We start from the raw sequence: 26,462 nt of genomic DNA on the forward strand, positions 1-26,462 counted from the left end.
ACAGTTCAGCCTGACTCCTTCTGTGATCGGGGAAGCAGGATTAAATGCTTTTAGTGGACCAAAAAACCCCCTCTTTAGCCCCAAGTAGTTTATCTCGGTTACAATGGGCTCAGAACCAAGACTATCTTCGTAGGTAGTAATAACGAAAGCCAGTGGAAGGGGTGGAGCTGGGTGATAAAGGGGAAAACCCCTTCCACCTGCTCACACACTTTAACAACCCGGTCAACACAGCAAGCAGCTGTTATCTTCTGTAAGAAAGTGAGAGAGAACATGCAAGTGTGAGCACAACTGAACACTAGATCTCACTCTCCCCTTTTACCTATAAAAAATAGTAAGAAAAGCAAATATAATTTTACACAGTAATTTTTTTTTTTTTAAGACTTCAAACCCTTTTTCATTATCAGTAGCTAGATGCAAGTCTCGCACTCAAAAGCTAAACTTCTCTCTTAATAATTACAGATCTCAATGTTGGCTTATCAAAGACAGCAAATTCCTCAAAAGTGCTTCTGGCTCACGATTAGAGATTCTATAGCCAAAAGCGCTATATTGCTTCGATTCACAGCACCGGTATTTTCCGCTAGGGACCAAATTAGAAAAAAAAATCCAGCAGTTACAGTACTTCAAATACTAATACTGCTCCTCCAGTCTCAGTCTTAATTGAAGTCAGTTTTAAAAGGTACTGCAGTTTTTACTGCATATTTAGCAACTGGAATATATACAATACATATAATAGCTGTGATAACGGCTACTGAAATAGACAACCCCTCTCTATACACACTAAAAGGAAGCTGTCACTTTCCCTGTATGGTAGAAAGAACGCTGCCAAAAGAAAAAACACCCTCAAAATCCCACGAGCATCTAATAGTACAGTATTTGAAGCCATAAAGCAGTCTCAAGCTTCAACTGATTGAAAAAAGAACAAAGAATTATCACAAAATCCCAGATCAGCCTGTCTTGTTAACGTCCCAGGTTACTCCCATCTTCCCAATAATCGTCTCCTATCTTTTCTCTAGAGTCATGAAGATATAAACACGAAAAACATTCATACATAGGTTTGGTGGCCAAACAACATACTTGAGCATTTCTGCACAAAGCAAAAGAAATACTTACATCTCTTAAAAGTCTTTGTGCTGAAGCCAACGGCATTCTGTACCACTGCATGCAAGACGCAGCATTGGTTTTAAGACTTAATACATTGCTTCAGTTTAAACACAAGTATCTACAGCTATTAGTACAAAAAAGCGACACATTTGCACAGGCATGTTTATTTTCTCCTGTGTTTACAGTGCTTCGATTGTAAGTTTAAACCATTCAGAAAGCACAATTCCATACCAATTTTACATACTTTACATCACAGTTCAACAACATTAACACAATTGTATCTACTAAATCAAATGAACAAAATGGCCATAAACATTTACACTATTCTTCTGTAAACAAGGGGGTTTGTTTTTTTTATAAACAATGGTAAATGGAATTAACACAGACCACCATATGAAAGAGGAATGAGCTTTTCCTTAAATAAATCACTCTGTTTATAAATACTTCAATTCTCTCAATATACATTTACAGACATCATTGATTAAAAGCAGATTACCTACACTGTTCTTTAAAAAGAAAATGTCTAGAGATGGACCACTGTGTGTTAAATTCACCTAACATAAGAAGCAAGCATATGATTAGTAGAGTGTTAAAAGTATCACTGTACTTCATCCTCACTTCTGTTTGTTTACACCAACACTGAGAAGATTGCCATGTTAGGGAACTTTTACTTGAATTCCAGCAAATTACAATCAATCTTGTAGTACACATATGGGTAGTACTCCTGCTGACTGAGGTTTAAGCCTGGAATATCCACAGTTGCCTGCAAATAAAGTTTTGAAACCAGTTACACTCTTACAATTCAGACTCCTATTCAGAAGTTGACAAAACATTCATATGTTTCAGAAGCAAACAGGTCAGGCAAGACCTCAAGCTTAATTTTTAAGTGACCATTTAGTCAACAGACAAAGTTAGAACTTGGATAAATGAATATATGTTTAAGTGACCATTTAGTCAACAAAGTTAGAACTTGGATAAATGAATAACAGTATTTTTCAAACTGAAATACAAGTGCTTTTTTAAAATCTAAGTAGCTTTGTATCAATAATTCTTATCTGTTGCTATAGTAAACACACCGCCACTAAATGGAAGGAAAAGTACTGCAATTACTTTTTACTACTTCTAAACATAGCCAGTTATGAAAAGAATGTTATAGGGTGCTGAATGATCCAGGAAGTTACATGAAGTCCAGGATCTTTAATTTTCACCTAAATTGTCTCACATCCCCCTTCCTCCAAAAGGCCTGGAAATACTTTGGAAAAACAAGGAAGATTATTTTTTATCTTTTTAAATTCAGCCAAACTCATTGTGTGGTCTATTTTTAGTTAATCTTTAACTACAAAAAGCACTGCTTTTGGATACAAAATAAATTAGTAAAATAAGCCTCCTAGCAAATCAGTTTTAAACATGGAAGTGAGACCTCTACAGACGGAAAGGATAACTCCATCCTGACATCAATTCGGCCTCCTTCAGCAGAGAAGGACAACTATGTTAACTTAAAAACAAGGATAGCAATGCGACCAAAATAAAGGTTGTTTCAGTATTAAGGCCACTGCTACCGTAGAGTGTGGACAATTGATGTATTCCTTCTGGGCTCAAAAAAGATACGATGTGCTCAAGTTCCTTAAGCCTAGTTTCACATCGAAGTTGACTTTGTTTGAATTCTTTGAGGATATTCATAGAATCATAGAATTGTCTAGGCTGGAAGAGACCCTTGGGATCATCGAGTCCAACCATCAACCCTACTCTACAAAGTTCTCCCCAACACCACATCTAAACGTCTCAAACACATCCAGGGACGGTGACTCAACCACCTCCCTGTGCAGCCTATTCCAATGCCCAACCACTCTTTCTGTGAAAAATTCTTTCCTAATGTTCAGTCTAAATCCACCCTGTTGGAGCTTTTCCAGCCATTCCCTCTTGTTCTGTCATTAATTACCTGTTAGAAGAGACCAGCACCAACCTCTCTACAGTGTCCTTTCAAATAGTTGTAGAGAGTGATGAGGTCTCCCCTCAGCCTCCTCCTCCTCAAACTAAACAGTCCCAGCTCCTTCAACTGCTCTTCATATGATTTGTTTGCTAGGCCCTTCACCAGCTTCGTTGCCCTTCGTTCCATTCCTCAAGCTTTGAACATTGCTATAAGAAGAGGAAGGAGACAAAGACAGAGCATGACCGTCCCTGCAGCCTCCTCTCTAACCAGTAAGCATCATTCTTGAAGGAACATCCCACTGCATTTCCATTAAGGGATGAAGGGGTGACTCAACATATGAAAAGAAAAGGTCCTGGATATAGCACTACAGCCTGCTTTCTGGAGTGGGTGGGTCCCTTCCTTGGATGGAATCCAGGCAAGTTATCCCAACTGTCCACAGTTACCAAGGCTACATTTCATGTGAGGGGTGTGGAAGAGACATATAATGTACCTGTGGCTAATGGAGATGCCTTCATTTCAGAAAAGTATAAGTATGTACAAGAGCTGCACAGACATTACATTTTTCAGGGAAGGCCCCAAATGCATGTGAGGCAAATTTAGCCACCAGCCTTTGCTAAACATATTGAGGGATCCCCATGGCACTGGCTAGGGTGGTGTCTACAATGCCCACCGCGCCAGCTAGATTTATTCATATGTTTGCAGTCTGTAATATATCTTTCCATCAGTAGTAGGAAAAAATGCAGTAAGAAGCTACATGAGACTTTTATACTGGACAACTCATCAAATGCATCGGTTGCAACTTTGAATACTATCTGCTTTGCAAAAATGTAAAACAGAAGTGGTATTTTTATAAGGAGACATAATTTTCTGTACTGTGAGAGAATGATGGAGAATATGGACAGGTGTAGCTTTTTAATAAATAAAAAAACCTCTGTTGGCCTTAAACACACTAAATACTGAAGGGGAGTAGCAGTTACAAAAATACTTACATCAATGATAGCTGCCGCACTGCTGTCAAGGTGTTTGTACAAGTCATACAAAACCTCCCTCAGTTTCTTCATTGTTTTCTTATTAGGCTGAAGCAGCATTGCCTGGAAGTTAACTGGCAAACCATACCTGAGGAAGTCAAGCAGAAAACTATGAAAATGCTGAAATAAGCCTTCTTTTATCTTTCAAAGCAGAATTGTATTTTATTTTGAGACAGAATCCTATTGCTGAAGAGGAAATTCTGCTCATTTTTGTTTTTGCAAGACCACTCTGTTTCTACAATTCATAAGGCATCAATAAAGTAGAACTTCAAGTTTAAAATAACAAAACAGAAGTCTGAATACTTTTAAAACCATTTTAAATCCTTGAGTACTTAGCACAATTCTCAAAGTTACCTGAGGCCTCGGACTAAGTTTTAAGCATTCCAACTAGTTTACTTGCAAGACTTCGCTTATGCCACTAGGTGGAGAATCTAGCCTCTACTCAATCCTCCTTTCTAGATGTACAGAAACATTTGCCAATATTCAAATCAAGTTCAGCTTTCTTACTTACTCAAGTTTGTCTTCAAAATAAGCCCATAGTAGCTATGAAACAGACTAGAATACAAGTCAATGTGATTATTTTTTTCTTTTTCTCCTATGGTTGTCACCTGATCAAAAAGGCTAAGAAAAACCTTTCCATTTTCTGACTAAGGCCAAAGTCTTTCCAACTCTAACTCTAGTCCTTCCTCCTGCAGAACAACTACAGCTGTTCTTAAGTCAACTTAGTCACTATACTTCTGGATAGCTATGAAGAAAAAAGCAGATAAATTTTATAGTTAGAATATTGAATGGTTTAATACTGAAAAGTTTAGACTACAAAATTCTTAGAAAGGCACATTTTAAAGAAAAAGCATACATTTCAAGATGTCAAGCTGTATTACTCAAAGCCCGAATATTTTTTTCTGAACTATTCACATTTCCCACTTAAATATACAATATAGTAAGCTCCTTCTACAAGCAGCTCACAAAGCAAGCTAAGAATCAGCAGAAAAGCCTTGCTGCAACTTACAGAATACCTGTAATTCCTAAAGCACTGCTGGGAAGACTATCCAAGGGGCAAGACATACAGTTATCTACCTCAAATATTCCACAACTGGCAACAAGAGCTACTGCCATCAGCTATTCTTGTTTCCTCCTTCTGAGATGAGTGGCATTCACACACCTCAGTCTGGTAAACCCAAGCTAGATGTAAATCCTTACAGAGTCTAGGAAGAAAAGCACCATTCAGGTCTGCCTCATTACCTTAAAACAGATTCAACAAAAACTCGTAGTGCTTTCACATGAATCCACGCAATGAAAGCTTCACTGAAATTAACTTTCAGCCACCGAACCAGAGGCCCCTGTGAAAGGGAAGAGGGAACAAAATTTGTTGTTCAAAGTACATAAAAAGATTCAGCCCATTAAGCATGTTTGAGCAGATACTCAATATCTGTACCATGATAATAAAGAGAACTTAAAGGCAGAGTTTACTATGGACATAATGGCTCAAGGGTGTTTTGATACTAAGTAAAGAGAAATTTAACAAGACTTCTGTTGTCTCTTCAGTACACCATCTCAACTGCTGTGGACTAACTATATTAAGGACCACTTCAGTAATATCTGATCATTTAATTCAAATACTTGTCCATTTTCAAACTTAATATATTATCAGCTGCAGTGTCAGCACTTGGTTCAACACAGCGAAGAGCATTTGTGCTAGAGGAAACTCAATTATCCCTGAGCAGATCAGCTGGGTGGCAGGCTGACTATGTCATGTCATCCTTGCAATGCTTACTCAGAATCACAAGTTCATGAAATCGTTACATAGCAACAACAAGTCTTAGATGTCTCATGTTTCTATGATGACTAGTTTATACAGACTTACAAACTGTTTCTTCTTGTCAGTTGACAGTCTGTTCATTTCTTCTTTATCTGCTTTCATCTCCTCTTCATTATACTGGAAGTCACGGACCATAAATCTGCATTTGGGAGTGAATAAAATCAAAAGTGGTTATCTAGAGATCCTTCAAAGCGTGCGAGGCAGAACACACACAGAATAAGCCTTACTTATATTCTCTGGCTTTATGCTTGAAGTCATCCACTGCCTTCCTGAACAAGGTGACGTTACAAAGGTAACTATCTTGATCCTCAAAGAGTACACTACACAGAAAGAAGTGTCAGAATTAGTAAGGTACAAGTCACCACATGCCTGACATACAGTAGCTTAAGTTGTACTTTATTGCTACTAGGAAGAACGTAAATGTAGATAATCACATGGGATTAGTTCCCAAATTAAACACGTTATACAGAAAGTAACCGAAACTTTAGCAACCGCTTTTATTACTCCCTTTGTAAAGGATATCAGTTTCCATTTCAGGCTCAGAGACTTCACCACTTGGAAACACTTCACACACTCCCGGATATTTGTTCAAGTTAAAATTATTTTACAGAAAAAGGAACTAAAGCTTATTTTATACTGAAAAGTTTGGACCATAGAAATTTTAGAAATGTGTTTTAAAGAAAAAGGAAATGGATTTAGAATAGAAAAGGACACAAATTAAAAAGACATAGGGTGGTAAGAAAAAGCGTTTCTTAGACTGTAAAGACAACCCCTAGACTTACTATTCAAGACAATACTGCTTATTTTGAGATTTCACCTTAAGAAAAAAGCTTGAAGAAATTTATACTGTTCCTTAGTGTCATACTGTCTTAAATACAAGATTTATCCAATAATTTAACAAGTCACCTCTTCTTAAGCTACCCTTAGATCATGGTTTCCCAGTAATTAAGTAAGAATCATTAGCAGATCTCTCACCAGGCTTAAGTTGATCCAACTCAAACGTGAAGTTACCCAGAGCAAGTTCAGATTTTATAACTGGCACAAAGCTGGTAATATCAGATCTGGCTAATTAAACCTCACCCTGTCAGTCAAAATTAACAACACAGCAATGCTTTGTGCTCCATGTTGCCTTTATCTTCAACACGTGCTAAAGCGGCTTAACAATATTATCAAATCCTGGCCTCAGTCTTGCCCATCACAGACATCAAGCTCTGGCTTACTATCAAGGACCTTTGTTAGCCCGTAAGAGACAAGTTACTTTTCTTCACACAGAAGAAAACCACCTACACTTGCAGTTCTTCAATCTTGAGCAGGTTTCAAAGGGTATATGGAATTTGTTTTTAAGTCATCTGAATAGAGGCATAAAGCTTACCAGTTAGCTAGCTAGTATTTGTTGCTAAACCCCATCATGCACCAGCCTGAAGCTGAATGTGCCTGACCTGAACTAGATTAACGTTTCAATTATTTTACTCATTCCACATAAATTAGTTTGATAACTTTGTTAACCCTAGAGTTAGGGATCCTTTCAGTTTTTCCTCAGCTACAACATAATAGAGTTTAATCAGATAAAGCTATAGAACTGAACATTGAGAAGTTTTTGACCAATCTTTAACATTCAAAGTCACTAAAGATAAAGAACACTTATAGCACGTGCAAATATGAGATTTAGCATTTAACAACTTACTTGCTGGAACGTGGTACAACCATCTCTGCTAGTGTTTCATATTGCTTAACCCAGTCATTATAATTTAACCTAGAGAATACACATGTTATGATTAGACTTTTTGTACTATAGTAAGAAATCTTTGATAAATGAATCAAGTTTTTCCAAAAAATGTTAAAAATGTTTAATCATCACATATTCCAATCCAGGTGTAGGCTGTCAGAAATACAAGACATTAGGCACAGTCCTCATGCTTTTTTTAAGATTATTGCTAAATAACTGTAATTATAGCAAAAGTAACATATTTTATTTTCAGTTTTTATGTAAATTTACAGATATAAAATTTTTGAAATCAGAGAACTATGAAATTAAATTAGTCATCATTAAGTTCAGATCTCAGGGGACCAAACTGACTTAACTGTCAAGGTTTATCAGAAACTCCTTATGTAGCTCTGCTCTTCTGAGTTACTAACAGGAATACTTTTTCCACAATTACAAATGTGTTCCCCAGAGTCCTGCATTTGCCTGAAGGACCACTGAGAATTTTGGAAGCCCTGCTTTTCTGTAGGTGGTGGTGAAGAGGTTCCACCCTTTCAACACCACAGCCAAGTCAAAGGTAAAAGAAAAACAACAGTCAAGATATACTAACCACCTGTTTTCTGCTAAAGCCACTGCAAAACTCCTTTGCCTTCACCAGAGTTTTACATGTGACAGAGACTACTGCTTCATGCGATAAATAGCCTACTGGCTATCTTTACAAGTTAGAAGCTCTCTTCTTCCCCGCTCCAGAAAGACAGTTGTCTGCCATTTTCTCATTTTACAGGAGTCTCAGGGACATGTGTATCACCACTTTCCTCGACCAGGGGAAAAGGTGGGTTTTCTGTCGTTTAAACATTACAGACAGGGACAACCTATTCCCGGCAAACCTTTGACATGACATAAGCAGTGTTCCATTGGTAGAGATGTAGATATGTAAAAAAGCAGTGTTCTGACAATCGGAAAAAGTGCAGAGCAAAGAAGAATAGAGATCTTTGCTCACTAAGTGGTGAAAGCCAGCACAGTCCTAACCCGGATAATTCAATCATTAAGCCATCTAATTTAAAACAAGTCATGTTTTCACTCAGTACTTATTATTTTCATAAGGATACCTTCTGCAACGTGACTAGCCATGGCTAATATTAGATAAGAGACTTAAGTCTAATCTCCAGTTTCTTGAAGAAATTCATAAGCACTCAGCATTCCTTATAATGAGTTCTTGTGAACAATGGAATACAGGTACACAGGCGTGTCTGCCTCTGCTAAGCATCCAAAACTTTGTGTTAGTTCATGCAGGAAAATTCTAAACCAATTCAGATGTCCTTTCTTACAGTATTATAGGATTGTGGGATCTATTATTTGATTTAAATGTCTTATTTTATTCTGCTCTTAGGACAAACAATAAACTTACTTCGGTACAATCACTAATAGCGTGACCAAATATTCTGAATCAAGTACAAAGTCCTCTTTCTTTACAATATCAGCAAGACTTCTGGTTAGTAAGCTTCCCCTGCAAAGAAACAAAATGACAGCCAGAGTAAATACATGTTTAAGAATTGAATTTATCTGAACAACAGTTTCCAGTGCTTGACAGTATAACATTTTCAAAAATATTTTACCTACACAATCACTATTAGCAGAGCAAACAGAATGTTCTTATACTCATTTTATACCTTACTGTCGAAAGTCACTGAAAGTTTTTATCAGTAGCTCCACTTCTGTGCGTCATTTTCATATTTCAAACACCTCACACGTTCAAGAAGCCAAGTGCTCTTTTTAAAAGTGATGTAAAAACACAAGCAAGAACCATTAAAACCTTTAATTGTGAAGTCCAGTATATGAAGCCTCAGAGTTACAACTAACCTAGTAAAGGCCTACATACAGAACCTCAAAAAAATTTTAAAGCAGCATATTGCCTCATATTCACAAATGGCTAAGAACATACACAGAATTAACGGGGCTTAGCTGACAAATTACCATGGCTTAAGACGGAATTTAAGGCTCACTCATAAAATGGCTATCGTTAGTATGACCCATGGTTCTGAGCCAGACAGCAGGTTTGTACCATTAACTGTAATGGTAGGGCTGGGTAAAATTAATCAACCATGTTTGCACAGAAGAACTACTGTACCTCAACTGTATTTCAGATAATCATCACATGTATATGACAAGACAGCACACAGTCCTTGTTTAATTTATCATCTGCATGTATGCAACAGCTGTCTCTCTACTGGTGAATTTTGAGGGGAGAAACCCAGAAATATTGATATGCTTAAAGCATAAATTGGAGTGAAGGGGAAAACTTCCTTGTTTAGACAGATACCTAAGTGTTACACACCACTTTCACAGCAAGCTTCTCTCAAAAGCTCCAGCAATTTATACTATTTGAACATGCTTTTGTGTATTTCATACTGCGTATCAATCGCAAGTGAATTAGTACCAACAAGGCAGCTGGTAATAAAAGCTGTTCTTTTATGACAGTTGCTATTCAAGATTGATAAATGCCTCAAAACCACATTAAGCTTAAAGCATGTATCTCTTCACATGTTACTAGGTTTTCATGGTTAGGTAACTTTCCTGTGCTACATTAGCAAAAAACAATGTGACTTACGCATTCTTTCTTTCCAAATTCTGAAGATTCCCTTTCAGATTATTGTATGCCGAGGCTCTTGCTTTTAGATCATTGTCAATCTGGTTAACTCCCTTAAAGATAAAAGGAAAAGGAACAGTCTCTAAAGAACTAGAATAGTTTTTAAATGATTTCTTAATTTCAAAGCTTAGATCTGCAACCAAGAACGTAATAAAAAAAATGTTTATTTCTCTTGAAAAACTTCACTCAAAACTCAGAAAACTCTAAGTTAGAATTCCTTTAAAGAAAAATTGGGCAATAATAAGTTACACATCCTCTTCTGGTATCAACTGGACGTGCTACTGCACGCAGCTGATCATTACTCCATCACCTTGAGGCTACCACCCTCCATCTCAGCTGACAGGAGAGATCATTTGAAGTTTACCTTCCTACTGCGATACAAGTACAGTTGTGAACACTGGGTATCATTTCCTCCAGCTGTTACCTCACTTCTCATACTTTTCCCTCATTAGAGTTTCAGTGACAAGAGTGATGGTACAGTTCTATGAGTAGCAAATGAAGACTTAAGTAACCTAAAGCATTACTGCTTTGCATCATCTACAACTTAAGAGGAGACTCTGTCGCACTGTGTTGGCCTACCGCAATTTGCACCTTTCCTTGAAATGAACAGCCTTGGGTACCGAAAGATAGAATATCAATTAAATCATAATCTGCCTGATCCGAATGGTTGATGCTATTTAAGGTTCTAAATTTTATCACAATTATTGTGTGATTATTTTCCCCTAAACAGAGCTATTTCCCATTCCGTATGTTTGCAAAGGAAAATACAATAAATTATGTCACCATCTCCCTTCACAAAAGTCATCTTTTATGCTGCTGTTTTACATGGGTAGTGGCTTACAACTATAAAGAAAATTCTGTTTTACAGAGACTTTCTTTCTTTAGTAAAAACTTATGTATTCAGGAATGTCTGAAATTGCACAGGGCCAGTTCCAGGGCAGACTGATAAACAGTACTTCAGGCTTGAACCCAATTTATTTCAGATAATAAATATATCTATCTAATCAAGTAGAGGCAGCATTCTATGTTCAATGCCACTGGCAGCCTTCAATACTCTTTCAAACTTTCATATCAAAGTTCCGACTATTTTACCATTTAGACTCAGACTCCCATTCAGCATGCCATCGCTGCTCACGCAAGCCATCTTTCTCAAATGTATTAATTAGAATGATTACCAAAATGATTCATTACCAGCTAGGTAACTTGGCAGCAAGTGGAAGAACACAAAACAAATTAAAAAAATAGTAGGTCTTAAACATCCGATCTTACTCCTATCAGTGTACCCTACACAAGGAAGTATTTTAAAAATCAATACAGTTAGTTGGATAACTGAAAGAACGTGGTACAGTATTGGTCTGGCATTGTACTGCTGCCTACTCCCTCCCTCTCTGCTTCCTCACTATGGTATGTAGGTACAAGCATATAAAAATTCCCAGGGACAAGTACCTTAACACAGCCAAGGGACACTGTCTTTATTTGGACTCAGGCCATTGACAAAACATTTTGTCTGCATACAACACTTGAGCTCGTGGATCCAGATATGATTTTATTTCCACAAAATAAATCTCTCTCAAACTACATCACTTAGTTAAAGAGTGATGTTTTTTGTGGTAACATGTAAGTTCACTTGTCTGTAGAAGGAAGGAGTCATTAAAAGCCTGAACATTCTGGCAGTTTCATTTGGCAACAGACTAACAGCTTGCACCTTTACAGATACAGCAAAATACTCTGAAAATAAGACAATCTACTTTTTAAACAGATGAGTATTTAAGGTAATTTAAATTCTTTGACTGATGTAACCTTTAGCAAAGCCTGTGGAACAGTTCAGTAGGCATCACAAAGCATACATCTTCATGAAAACTTTTTTTATACAAGAAATGAAAGTGTTTTTTTTATACTATAAGAAATGGCACTTTTTTTTTTTTCCAGCTAGAAGACAGCATTAGAGGAAAAAATAATCAGAAACTATTAATCTAGTACCTTTGTGCATTTGGACTTTTTCCCAGACCAACAACCTTCCCCTCTGCCTTTTCCAAGGATCAAAACTTGTTCAACAACTTTCTAACTATGCATTGTTTAATGACAAAAAGCAAAAACCATTGATACCAAACACTGCCTTTCTGAACCAGATCCATTCATCATTTCCTAATTGTTAATACTCTAATTGTTCTCATTTGTAAAGTCAGTAGCCTTTTAAAAAGATGACAGCTTAGACAAAAGCCTGTTACTGCTGCACTGACTGGAGTTTACTGTAAACAAGAACCAGCTTTGCTTCCTATTAAAATGTTAGAGAACGCAGAACCACAAACCTCAATGTCACAGCAGAGCTCTTGAAAATACACTTGTGTAAAACTGCCAAATGAAGCAACAAACTTCCTTTTGGTAGTACAATCGGTGGATAACTCTTGAATGTCATTGCAAAATGAGGCAAACTCATTATATTGCTAAAGAAGCTACCAGTCTAACATAGTGGGCCTATTTCTACATGAAGCAAACCCCTGATATTTAAACCATTGTCACTGGTTGGACGCGATGACCCCAAGGGTCTCTTCCAACCTTGACAATTCTATGATTCTATGAGTGTCCTGCTGTACCTATACAGCTGAGCTGCTGTACTTCAGTAGATGCCTGGACTGCTGAAAATGTTGGACCAGGGCACTAAGGCTATTGAGGTTGTCTCCATACAAAGAATGACTAGATTAAGTGACAGCTCTCACATGGCACATCTTCAAAGTCTTCGGTATTGATACCGGGGTCCACAATACTTCTGAAAGTTAAAAGCTAAAAAAACCTTGATGGATAATTTTCGTAGGTTTCCTTTTATTTCAAAAGTTTCCAACACTGCTATAATTTTTCCTCAACTGACAAACATGAGCAGTATCTCATGATTTGACAAGTTTTTCAAGTTATTTTAACATCAACATGTCAAGAGGCTTCACAGATTTTAATTAATGTAGCTCTATCAATTTTCCTGTAACTTCATGTTAATAGCATGCTAAAGTGAAGATTTTAACTATGTTAGGGACAAAACTACTTCAATTCCTGTGACATTGTCTCTTCTACAAGAATGTAAAGCAATTTCAGTCATCTTCCTTCTCTTCTCCACTGTATGAACACACATCTGTGGCTCACAACTGAAAACATTTTTTAAAGTATTTGAAATTAGATTTAATACATCTGAAGCTCTCCTGAAGTCCCTGAAGCTCTCCTTATACAAGACAGGTACAGCTAAATATGCAGAGAAATGGAAACCCTCAACAGGACGATTCAGGCTGAACTCCAGCAGACCTGTTTCTCTGCATTTAGTATCCAGTCTAATAACTCAGTGAGGTCCCTAAATCAGATGGAAAAGAATGTAAGTCAGTTATTTAAATTAAAGTTCAGGTTCTGGAGTACAACTTTGCTGCAAGCAGGTGATTTAGCTAGCAAACTCCAGGACACGTGATAACATGTACTGAATCCTTGATAATATTTCAATGAAGGGCACATCCCTTTGTGTTCTTTGATACTTTTTCTAACAAACTTAATTGCTACAAAACCAAGTTCTACAGTATGGCAACACATAAGTTCCAAAAATTCCAAACTTCAAAACACAGCTGAAGACTTTTTTTCAGTTTTTTTCTTTCAGTAACTTTCACTCCTATTTTAAAGCTAAACCAAAGGAAAGGAACTTTTTCAAGAATCACCTCACAGAATTCACAGAATTGTTAGGGTACCTCCTTGATAAGACTTGTAGAAACCACTTCACCCTGTCTTATTCTGTTCTCTCTATCCCTCTTTGCCACCAAGTTCCTCTTCTCCCAACTTAAACTTCAGGCCAAACAATTGGGAGCAACCGAATATTCCAGCATCGCTTATGTAAAATCACACCTATTCAGATCACAGACTAATATAAAGAATGTTTACAGCGATCAGCAACAGTGATTTTCCACCAGAGACCAGTGATAACAAAACACAGCCCTAAAGGATCAAAATGCTTCATAAACTGCTATAAACAGCTGAATATTTCATTCTGATATCTTCTACTGAAGAAGCAAAAGCTTATGTACTTAAGGATTGTTAGATATTAAGATTATTATTTTATATCTCTAGGATATGTTTAATGTGTAAATCTTAAATCATAAATCAGTCTTCCTCCAACAGAACTCCACACTGCAGATGTTTTCCAGGAATAGTTACTGACTGTAATTTGTGGAGTAAAGTCAAGATGCACTGATAGCCCCAAAGAAAATATAAAAATGAAAGTGTTTCTTGCATTCTCAGTCAGCTATGTACCACTTATTAAGATTCTGTAATCTCTGCAAGAATTTTTAATGAATAGTTTCAGGAAAGAAACATCTAGAGAATCTGCAGTTACAGCAAAGAACGAGTCATCCAGCACTAACTCCCATCCCACCCCAATTATAGTTTCCACATATCCATCACCAAAGACAATCTCTATAGGCACTCAGAGCAGCTGCTCCTTTTTCCCAGGTTATGTATTTTATTGGCACAAATAATTCCAAGAGCTAGTTTGCAGATTACAGAAAACCTCTGCCTCTCTCTTTGAAGAGGGGTAGTGGGGAGCATCCATCACTTGTTCAATGGCCAATTTGGCCTAAACCACAACAGAAAAAAAAAAAAAAAGAAAAAGCTGGGAAGATATTAAAGCAAGGGCAGCCCACAGAGGACTCTTTCACTGTTCGAATGCAGAAAGTCACTGCTGAGGACACCATCTATGATCACAGCAAGAACAAAAAAAAAAAAAAAAAAAAGAGGTCCCCAAAGTGCAAAAAAACTTTACCAAGGTAAAGACAGGAGGAAAACCCACGACAGCACTCAAACGAGCTTTTCTTACATCTAACACTGAAAGCTTATTTTTCCCCGTCACAACTGAGTGCCATAGCTTTCAGAAGGTAAATAAGTTCCTTGGTTCACTGCTAATAGCCCACAAAGTTTGAGAACAACAGACAAATGGCACGCTGGTAACATCTATGCTAGCTATTTATTTAACTCTGTGATCTCAGATAACAAAAATCAGAAAAGACCGCACGATGGCCTTTAGGGAGCATTCTCCAAATCCCATCCCCATCCTAATATATTTCTTTGGTTACTAAAACACAGACACTGCTACCAGGTTCACTCCTATTGTTACCAGAGTTATATGAAGCTAACAAAAATAGGCAAATAGCTTTGAGTACCAATTTTTCTGCATAAATATCTCAAGTTCAAATAGGAAAGTTTTAAAAAACAAATTACTTTACCTTTGCAATAATTTCTGAAATATTCTTCAAGGATTGCTTGATGGGGTATTTGGCCATATCCCACTGGAACCTTGTTATATAGGTGACCAAATCAACTAAAATTTTAAAGAACAACTTCGTTAAGATAGATCATAAAAAGACTGATGTATTATATTCCATGTAGGATTGCTGTAACAGAAGAGAACTGTAATAGACTGTTTGCGGACCTTCACGTGTGTGGATTCTGTAGCTTAAGAAATTTGAAAATAAACAATCAGTTATCTGTCACCTCTGCATTCAGACATTGGTTTCTCCACCTCTGTAGACCCTAAATTATATTTACTACTCAGTCAATGATGGCTGGAGAAATACAAACGAGACCAACTATTTTTGCTTTGCATGAAAAATGGGTGGGAGAAGGGAGGGTTATGATGAAAAAAAAAAAAAAGAAGGCAAAGATTATGTGGCTCACCTGAACCAACAGTTTTGTAAAGCTATCTAAGAGAGAGACTACTCAAAGCTCCTATCTAAGAATAAGTGTGTTAATTAGGACCACTGCACTTGTCTTCATGTTAATCCACTCATATCAGCCGCTCTTTCAGCAATACAAGCTGTGTTAAATTTTATTAAATGACTACTACTGAAAACAAAATACTGATTTAGAGACTAGTGCAACTCTTCACTATGATAAGATGGACAAATATTTCCATTGGACAAATAGTTTTATAAAGACATTCTATCACAATTTGGGAATAACCAAATATTCCAGCATAGTTTATGTAAAATCATGCCTATTCAGATCACAGACTAATACAAATAACGCGTACAGTGATCACTAATAGTAATTTTTATGTTCCAGCACAGACCAGCAACGACAAAATGCAGCCCTAAAGGACCAAAAGGCTTCTGTGAGTGAGTATTTAACATGTAGATCTATTTCTTGTCTTTCTGTATCCTATAATTTGTTTTAGGGCCAGTGACTCATGGAAAAAAGTACTTTCATGTCTAAACTAGGCTTTCAGACTGTCATACAGAGAAGTAACATTCAGTATGTTTCAGGCTCATTGCCTTCCTTTCTATTACTTCTAGGATGCACATATTATGGTTCACACTTTACCTCCATTAGCCAGAAGATTCTCCTGAACTTTATCTTTACTGTCTTCTAGAACATCAGCCATATACTGGGCCACTTTCTTTACAACACTGAAAAATGAAAGATAAAGATATGAAAAAAAGAAGAAAAAAAAAAGAATGAAAAAAACCTGCCATTTTGAGAAATACCATTCACGAAACTGATCGGAAATTGCCTCGGAAAAGAATTAAGAGATTGTATCAAAAAGGAAGAGTTGATTGCTTTACACACAAACTTTCCAAGAGCACAAATTTGGCTCAGTATCAGAAGGAGACCAACTTCACAAATACATGCCAGAACTTTATTTAAATCCTTCTCTAGTGCTGCTACTCATCAGTTCTCAACAAGGTGAGGCTAGTTCCCTTGGCTCCAGGTAATAAGCATTGACTTCAGGTGTAATCTCACTATACTCCAGTCTTTTTTTGAAGTCTGTGGTACTTTCAAAATGCTAACCCCTTTCTAAAAACAGGTAGCAAGGTAGAAGTCATCAATAATCCGAACTCAAGGCAACCGTGACAACGAAACACCTAAGATAACTGAAGAGCTATGGAGAAACCCCAGCCTTGAGCCCTCATGAGACCTGCCTTCCTCACTAGAAAAGCTATTTTTAATATTACTCACACGTGCCATGCCAAATAGTTTCCTTTTGTATTTAAAAACAACTACTTAACACTTCTCTCATTGAAACAGAAGATGGCTCTGCAGGTTCTAGTTATGGGAAATTATGTTATATTTGCTCAAAACCCCTTTCAAAAGACCATTAGTTTCTTCAAGATGAATGGGTTTTGCATTTTAATACTAATGCTGTTTAATCACCTCTGTGGATTAGGAACAACGTCGTTACCTTCTCAAAGGCTGTAAATAGTACTTTAACTTGCTAAAAGAACAGGTTTTACTTCATTTCATTATCAGTTCCCGCAGCCATCAGGCTCATTTCTTAACAGTTCTCCAGGACCTGGCAGCACACAGCACTACTATAGGGAGAGCCGTCTGTCATCAATGCATAGTGACCCACTATTCCAGAAGAAGTTAATTTTATTTTTTTTTTCCCAAATACAGATACTAGGAAAAACAGCAGCTTTGCTTATTTAAATCTTAGCTTGCTGACTGCCTATAGAGGATCACTATGAAACCAAAAAAGTTGAAGATAATCCATGTATTGTTTGGACTCACAAACTGTCACACCATTATTCTAACATTTTACATGCTAGTAAAAATAAAATGTTACCCCTCCACAAATGCATCCAGTTTAGCCAGCTCATCTGACAGACCAACCAAAACATCCAGCGTGCCGACCTAGAAGGAAAGATCAAAGTGCATCAGCAACTGTATAGAAACATAAAAGCAAATTACAACAAAAACTAATCTCCTGAACAGGTAGCTTTTCAGAATTATATAAAATACTGTACTCTTAAGATTTCAGACTCGTCGTTTTAACAAAGTCACACTGTGTTTCATTTGCTCGAGATAACCCTAAAGCATCACTGTATCAGATCTAACTCACTCTAGTTTGGTGCACAGTTTCAGCCCTGGATTCCAACCACCTACGCAGTCTTAAAACAACTTCTACATTACGAATTGGCTGCATTTCCCACAAGTCACTTGCTTCAGCATTTGATTTACTACTTTAGATCAAATCTGAAATGTCTGTAATCAGGTATCTCAGTGCTGCAGGCAACCAGAACATTGAAAACTTTGAGGATACAAGAGTAATGCAGCAGTCAGACCAACACAAGTATGGACTTTTTGCATCTGGAGTAATGGAATACCTAGCTTGTCTATAAGCTTTCATTTTCTTCCCTTCTCCTCCAGAAAACACTTTCTTCCCTAATTTTATGTAATAACCTAGATCAATAGGTATACCTTTCTGGGGCCAAGGATTACACCATTTTAGACTCTGTTTAATTCAAATTTGAAAGTTACAGCACAGTAATATATTCTCTGTTTTGCTCTTTCATACACAAGTCTCAAACGGGTCTAAGACATCAAAAAGCGTAAGAACAGCATAGCTATGCTCAAGTTAAACAGCCAAAGGGTGACTATTTTTAAACAGGTCACATAATATCAGTGTTTCTTTCGTTCTAAGTACTTACACATTTGTTCATTCTGTTCAATGAAAGTAGGAGATAGCTCCAAAGAGGCGACTTCTTATCTCTAATATTTTAGCTACCAGTTTATATTTCTTGCTGAAATGTTATTAGGCATAAGTGAATCTTCTGTCTAGTCAAGATGCTGTTAACATTATTTTTAAGTCTAGCATCTTTGTTCTATATATTTGACCACTCAACTTTGCATGATTCCTGTTCTCTTTAGCCTTGAAACACAAAGGAGCACAACTACCTAAGTAACTTCACAACCAAATCGCTTTCCATGCCCCACCTTTTTCTGAGCTACGTGCAGAATAACGAAGCTAATGTTCTGACTAGTCACTTACAAGCCACAGGACAAGAAGTCTTCAAGCAATAAGGCTGCTGTTCAATGGAGATGAAATCACCCTTTCAATGAGTTGTAATGAAAGGAGCTCAGTCCTTAAGCAGTTTTACCAGGTCCACAGAAGCCAGACCATTTCCCATTGTATATAAAGTATACTCAGTTTCTGCCCCTTTCAGGGAGTAGAAACCAAAAAAAAAAAAAATGTTTATAACCCTAATGGGCCACATCAGTGTCTAGTGATTAGTTTTCTACATGCTGTAGGCACCCTACAGTTTGATTCACGTCCAAGGATTTCCTGGGATAAGACAGACATTTGTTGTAGTCTGTCTTCTTACCTCTACTAGTATATCTCTTGACATAACTCAGGACAGTCTAAATGCAAATGCAGTTGGAAGATCCTCTTAGAAGACACACTGGAGCATTTTGTGCCCCGGGCACAATGTCTCCTTAGCAGAGACAGGAACAAGGCATCACGCCACCTGAACTTGACCAGTTCTGTAGACAGAGATTGGTAGCATTTTTTTCCTCTTTATTTTGGTAAGCTTTGATGAGCTTTCATTCAGTTACACAATTCTTCTTGTTCAAGAAACATTTGGGTGTCAGGATAGACCTTTTCTTAATGAAAACACTGGCTCATAACTTTTCCATACCCTGATAATTGTGTTTAACAAAGAGAAACCGCTTTTAGGTTTTGCTTCTCTTCGCCTCTCCCAGTAATAGTTCAAACAGGTTTCTTCCCGTTTCTCTAACACACATCAGCAGGTCACACTGGAATGCTCAGTCAGAGACACCCACGAGTCTAACAGAAGAATGGCACTTTTGGACAGAGAAAAGGTAGCTGCTGTTTGATCAACACTTGTGTTTTAATTCGAGCCTTTTCACTGCATCTCAGCCATAAAAGGAGAAGCAGACAATTCAGAACTAAAAAAACAACAAAAAAATAATAATAAAAAAATACAAATGAAACCATATCATCTGAATACTCAGATCACAAGTCCATTTTTCTTCTAATTTTCTTCTCCAGCCAACTGCTAGCAGTACGAGGTCAAGACTACTGTCCCTGGAAAAAGTCCTGAATTAGCTGGAAGAACACAGCTTGCTGCACCTTTAAAATTTAGAGTGAAGAAATTTTAGCTTAGAATTTCAGAAAAAAAATCTGAATTATTGTTTAGATCCACACATAATCAAAAGTCAGCTGTTCTCTCTAAAAAGTCTGCAAGTATTCCCCATCTACAGAGTAGTCTAAAGAAATAAAGATGATGCAAAACAAACTTACTTCTTAAGACATGATGTGGGGCTTACATACCTTCAAGTCTGGAATATTGAACTTCGAATTAGTAGAAAGGTTGTTATTTTTTGTAGTTGCTGCATGTAGTTTCTCCCATGTCTGTTGACAGGTTTTTTCCCCAGGAGCAGAAATCAGCCAAAACTCCGTCATTTTTGTGTCTTTATCTTGATGCTTTCTGCTTCTGAAGATAGAGGCAAGGTGCTAGGTGCTAGTAGAAGGGAAGCCAGGAGGAGGGGGGAGCGGGGGGGGAGAAAGAATATCTGCCATTAGCTCAGGATTCAAAGCTTTGCCTGAAGAAAAACATCTCATCCCATGTTACTAAAGTGCAGTTCCAGCCACTGTAAGAGATTTTACAAAGAGCATCACGTGGTTCCAAATTCATTTTTTCCTATTTTCCAAATCACATTTGTACAGTTGGAAAGTCTTTTTAACTGCCCATCCTGCAAGTTAAAGTGGGCTGAGTTTGCAACATTAGCATCTTTCAACTGCAATTCCACAAAAGATTATAAGCAAACAATCTAACTGAAAATAAATCCAAAGAAACAGGACCCAAATCTTATTTTCACAGCTGTACATACCTTCCAGCATCTGTATGACAGATAACTTTTTCTGAACACATAAGAGAAAAAAAACCAAATTTCAACTCTGACATTATAGCTTTTCCAATCACTTTTCAGGTTAGGACAGTGTTTTAAAGTGAGTAAATGCCTAAAAAAATATTTAACTCCAATAAAATTCAGTTTATTCTTTCAATCAAAAAAGGTTCTCCTGGCAGGTAAAAATTTCAAGGAAAAAGAGGACACTTTCTAGTCTTGGTATCTCTTGTCACTGCAGACCTTCAATAACATTACACATACCAGCATTAGTCAAGAGAGTATGGGTACTAAATACAAATTATGCTGAGCTAGTTTGCAAATGAGCTCAGGAAGTTCAGCGGATGTATGTTCTTCTGTCACTAAGAAACAGAACAAACCAGTTGAGAGTTACTGGATTTTTTTAATAAGGGAGTGAAGAACAGAATCAAAGCGTACCTTGACAGAATGTAAATGTCAAATTTTTATATTTGCAATGTCTCCTGTAGCAGCTCTGAAAGAGACTAATCTACATGAGCACAGACTGCAGCACTTTTTTTTTTTTGACAGAGAATCAAATATCATAAGAATTAAGACACAGTAGCAAAATTTGCCCAAAACAACACATACAGGTCCTTCATCTGTGTAATCGTTCTATGCTCAACAAATTATCAAGGGTGTTGAAGTTAGAGACGAGCTAAAGAAAGGCCTGCTAGCTGATTCTTTTGCTCAGATACTCAGGAAGCCTGAAGCTGAAGAAAGTTTACCAACCATTAAATTAATATCAGGAAGCACATCTTGTCACTGGCATAACAGCCATTCTCCTTCAACGAAGAGGCCTTGTTTACAACAAGAGATGATGACATTCAGTTATCAAGGCTCTTGATACCACACATTCCATGACGCCTGACACATCATTATGAGGTAGTAGCACACCAGTGCTATAACCATAAATACAGACAACGCCAGGACGGGTACAGTTATTTGAGAATCAGAATATTTACAAGACCAGACACATGTCCCACCCCACACAAGCTTGTTCACCCTGACTGAGCCCAGTTCTGGCAACTCTCTGGAGCTGGGGCCATGCACCTGCACAGCTGGTTCTATTCAACAGCAGAAAGTCAAGGACCTGGAAGTTATCCATGCTCTTCTCACTGGCACTCCTCTCCCTTTTCCCCTAACAAGTTATCAAAGCAGGTCGGAAGGAGAAGGGATAAGGAGTTCTTTGCTCCTGGAAATAGTATGGGTGAGAAAAGAGGTCCTATCTCTGATAGGGACGGGTAAAAGCCTGTGTCTGCTTGCGCCACCATGCTGTGGCCTTGCTTGCTGGGGGAAGGTCCCCGAGAGCAGAACCAGAGAGGGGGGTGAAACCCATGCCAAGGGCCCCTCAGGCACCACTGGCCACTCATGCTCAGAAGTGCGTACTGTAACGATCCTTGGTCATACCATACTGATGATTTTGGTATTGGGAGGTATCATTAAAAATTAAAGCAACATAAGTCATCACCAATATAACATTGCATATTAGGGGGCTTCTTTCTTTAGGGAAGCACTAACTGGATTATCTTACATAACGGGTCTCCACAGGAGGTCTACTAATTATCAACAATTTGGAACAAGACAAAATTTCCTCTTATTCGGACTACTTTGATGCATTATCTTCCTTAACACATGCCAAACTCAGTGAATCCATTCCACATGACATCTTCCTCCACTTCATTGAACTCTGGCCCTATACAAGACATAGCCAAGTTTACAGTAAACTTCATCCAAGCAGGGAGACACCACTACAGCTGACACACACACACTCAAAGTGTTTAAGCTTTAAATTGTTTTCTGTTTGGATTTGACTAGACTAGGACTAGAAGAGTCTTTGTAATAAATGTTGGATAAATAAACTAGTTTATGTGGTAGCAGCAGCAGTGTGCAAATATTCAAGTAAAAGACAAGAGCCATAACCTAGAAATCCAGACTCCTATTCAGTAAGACGGATGGAACATTGCATTCTCAAATTTTCCACCAAAACATAAATAGCCCTTAAAGAATACATACAAAGTTTCCAGAAACTGTATCATCCAAGGAAACAGTTACATGTTTACAATGACACAGTCTCATTCCCTGCATTACAGATTGGGACAATAAGCTCGCCATTAAAATCTAAACATCTTTTCCCAGAAAAATAAAAGCACAAAAAACCCCCCCAAAACCACTTTAACAGACCCATTGCAAAGCATAATTGCTTTCAATAACTAAAGCTTTTCAATCTTTTAAAGTTAGTTTCCAAAGACTAACTGTTCAGACTTCTTACGATGACTGAAGTCTACCATGAACAAAACTGAAGTTACAAACACCTGACAGACATGCAGCAAATCTTTTTTCATGCTTAAAAACCCAATGTACCAGAATACTTCACGATTCCTTAATGCCAGAAGCAAAAATGGATCGTTCAACTGAATAACTGAGGTCTTTTTCTGCTGTTCAAAGCGAAGAGGCAAAGGTGAAACAGTTGTAGCTCCCAGGAATCATTAAGCTTGTGAACTTCTCTTCCCTTCCTCCCCCACCATTTTTGTATGTGTGATTGGTTTTCCTGAACTTCTATTTCTAATAGTCATGGGAAGTGAGATGAAACCTGGTTTCAACTACCTACTCAATGGATGCATTTTCAAATACATACAAGGAAAAAAAGCTCAGTAGAGGAGTTTTAAACATTTGTTCCTACGGAGTTTTTTTATGTAAGGAGGGGAATGAATTTGAAATCAGAACTATGCGGAACAATGAACAAGAAGTGGAGAAAGGAGAAGTGCTACAGAATGGTAAGAGAAACGGAAACAGACGCTAGTCAGCCAAAAAATACATACTGACCCACAACAAAATGAAAGCCATGGAATTTAAAGAGAAGTACCAGAGAATAAAGCAGGAAATACCAAGTGTACATTGACAGGTATTTTCTAGTAAACTATCATTTTATTCCTTTGATCTGCGCAAATAATGGTATATAGTCTGCTTGGACATTTGCTGCTGTGCTGAATTTATTCTTTCTTTAGGTCAATAGGTATTTTTAAATTGTCAAGCTTTGGCATCTCAGCAGTCTGCAAAAACTACCACCAGACTTTTTCTGGCCTTAACATTAGAATACCAGTTACAGGGATACTATAATTTAGTAGCTACACCTTGCCCTGAAAAGCCTTATCTGTACTTCTGACAGTATTTTAAAACTACACTATTGCAAATATATGATCAGCCAAAAATTCTAGTCCAATGCAGACCGGAATCTCATTGTATTAAGCACTGTCTTATAAATCTGTATAAGGATACAACCCTCACTTAAACATTTGCAGGCTGAAGCACTGTATGTTGAAACTTAAGCTACAGAGGGAAAAACAAACAACAAAAACAAAGAACTTGCAACAAGCATGCTGGCAGAAGCAAATCTTGTTTAGCTTTTAGTCTTCTCATATCCCAAGAAAACCCCAAAGGCACAGTTCAAATTTTTAAGTACTTGGTTAACGACTCGACGATTAAATTTCTCTTCTTTCTCTACTTTGCTTATAATTGCAACTGAAAGCATTCATTAAAGCTGAGAATCTAAAGCAGAAGCAGGGAGGATAACCCCAACAAAAAGCTGCCTATCAGCTATCATCTCACCTTCCTCACTCCCAAAGACCATTAGCTGCATCGTTCCAGTCAAATTTTCTCAAGACTTTTCTGCTTTTAGGTTTTTCGACAACAAACAAAGGGAATAACCAAAAAGATGGCAGAACACATAAAACCTAGAATAAGCTGTAAGAATGGACAAGTGAACTCTTGTTTACATTGTGTAGCTCTGTGACCAGCATTTTTTGTAATGTACTATCAAGTAGAATTTGTCACAACATAGTTTCACCTAATAACTGTTGGCTATTTTTGCTATTTCAATTGTTTCTGATGTACACTCATTAAAAGAAATATTTATAAATGGATATCCACATACATAAATGGAACTGTCTACAACACATAAATCCATCAATTTAAAAACACTCAATACTACAGCACAAGTAGAGTTACTCAAGCTAACGCTTTCAAGGCAGTGGGGTTTTTTCCTAAACATTGCCCATTCAGTACCCTACCACACTATGATATTAAGTGAGCAGAAATTATAGTCCTAATTCTGATGAATATAGCTAAAGCCACCTGGTTAAGGACTGAAACTGCTTCCCGAGATGTCACTGTAAGCATTTTCTGGCCGACTTCAGCAAAAAGTATTTGCTGCACAACTGAAAAAAATAATTAAGTCAGGAAAATGAGAAACAAAATTTATATTAAAGAATCTCTCTATAGACCATGCTGAACCAAAGTTCAAGACTTCCAGGAACAGGTTCTGGACTTCCAATTTTATATACGGCACTAAGCTAGCTACCTTGATACTTACAATTGCACAGGTCATGAAAATACTATTTCAATACTGACGGACCGAACCACCCATATCACAAAAAAAAAAAAAAAAAAAAAAAAAAAAAATTAATCTTGCAAGACCAGCAGTACATCTTTATCTTGTTCAGTACTCATGAAGAATGCAGGTTCTCATTTATAAGGGCTTCATACTAGAAATTCATTAGAATACACTTTTCTCATTTTGGATTCAAAAACTGGGCAGAATCCCATTCAGTTTCCCTTGACACTTTCTCATAAGCAAACCTGTAACTTAACTTTGAAATGTAACAGTCTTCCATGCGCTGTTACCAAGAGGTTTAAGTAACATGAACACATTACTAAGATATTCTACTAGAAATAAACACAACTCATCTATAAAATACTTTCTCATCTATAAAATGCTTGAAATATTTCAACCTTGAAGGTTTCCTCTGGATGCCCTGTTTTTGAACTCTAACTACCCCAGTGCCCAAAGTAAGTCTGACATATTATTTAAAATGTATTTTGCATGACTACCCATCATTTATACTGCCGAATTTCTACGTTACTTGTAAAAATGGATTTCCAAAGAAAAATCTTTCATGCGGTATACTGTATTATAATCTAAGCAATAAAACTGCTAAACAGCTGTTTCAGTGCTGCACCTGGAAACACATACAGCAATATCAAAAGAGAATCTGTGCATTGCATTTTTTAAAAACAACAGGGCTAGGGGACAATTGTTTCTTCTTTCCTATTTAGCTTCACAGGAAAGCTCAGTTTACTGACATGACTTAGAAGTCTCACGATATCCAGCACTAAGTCCCGAAGAGTTATTTCTTTCAGCTCGCCCTCAGAAATCATTTCTGACGCTTGTCGCTTAGCCTTCACACTTCATAAACAACAAGGAAGGACGAGCTACGCCCGGGAAGATTTCACAACGGAGAGTTCACATACGCCCCGAGCAGAGGCACCCCGTGGCTGGCACACGGGGTTGGTGGAACTGGCTTTATTCTCCCCAGAGCCGCTGATCTGGATCACGGGGATTAGATGACAGCTCCCACAACCCGGGCAGGCGGCGGCTGCGGCGGCAGCCACCGGCGCAGGCTCCTAGAACCGCGCTTTCACTTCGCCCTCCGCAAGATAAGAACCCCACAGCGGCCACCTCACTCCTGGCGCGGGAGCCCGGCAGAGCG

The 26,462-nt window shown here is 37.6% G+C and overlaps 1 protein-coding gene across 1 annotated transcript; it reads right to left on the reverse strand.

The window, feature by feature from the left end:
* Window positions 1–1,243: 1,243 nt before the first annotated feature.
* ATP6V1C1 (ATPase, H+ transporting, lysosomal 42kDa, V1 subunit C1) lies at window positions 1,244–20,499 on the reverse strand. The gene is made up of 12 exons (XM_009891813.1): window positions 20,321–20,499; window positions 17,810–17,877; window positions 16,567–16,652; window positions 15,471–15,565; window positions 10,189–10,280; window positions 8,989–9,087; window positions 7,563–7,631; window positions 6,106–6,198; window positions 5,924–6,017; window positions 5,302–5,399; window positions 4,021–4,147; window positions 1,244–1,864 (listed from the first exon to the last, which is right to left on the reverse strand). The coding sequence occupies exons 1-12, from the start codon at window positions 20,450–20,452 to the stop codon at window positions 1,769–1,771; spliced, it is 1,149 nt and encodes a 382-aa protein (XP_009890115.1). The 5' UTR covers window positions 20,453–20,499; the 3' UTR covers window positions 1,244–1,768.
* Window positions 20,500–26,462: the final 5,963 nt, after the last annotated feature.

Source organism: Charadrius vociferus, unplaced genomic scaffold (assembly GCF_000708025.1).
Source record: "Charadrius vociferus isolate BGI_N301 unplaced genomic scaffold, ASM70802v2 scaffold15, whole genome shotgun sequence".
Taxonomy (NCBI): Eukaryota; Metazoa; Chordata; class Aves; order Charadriiformes; family Charadriidae; genus Charadrius; species Charadrius vociferus.

What these genes read in the sequence shown, in the direction of transcription:
- ATP6V1C1 (XM_009891813.1), bottom strand. Translation starts at nt 20,452, where the DNA reads ATGACGGAGTTTTGGCTGATTTCTGCTCCTGGGGAAAAAACCTGTCAA. An exon ending in GAATCTTCTGGCTAATGGAG is followed by an intron (nt 15,566 to 16,566) that starts GTAAAGTGTGAA and finishes TTAAAATTTTAG; the next exon opens with TTGATTTGGTCACCTATATA. An exon ending in TTTGTTGAATCTGTTTTAAG is followed by an intron (nt 4,148 to 5,301) that starts GTAATGAGGCAG and finishes TGACTTCCTCAG; the next exon opens with GTATGGTTTGCCAGTTAACT.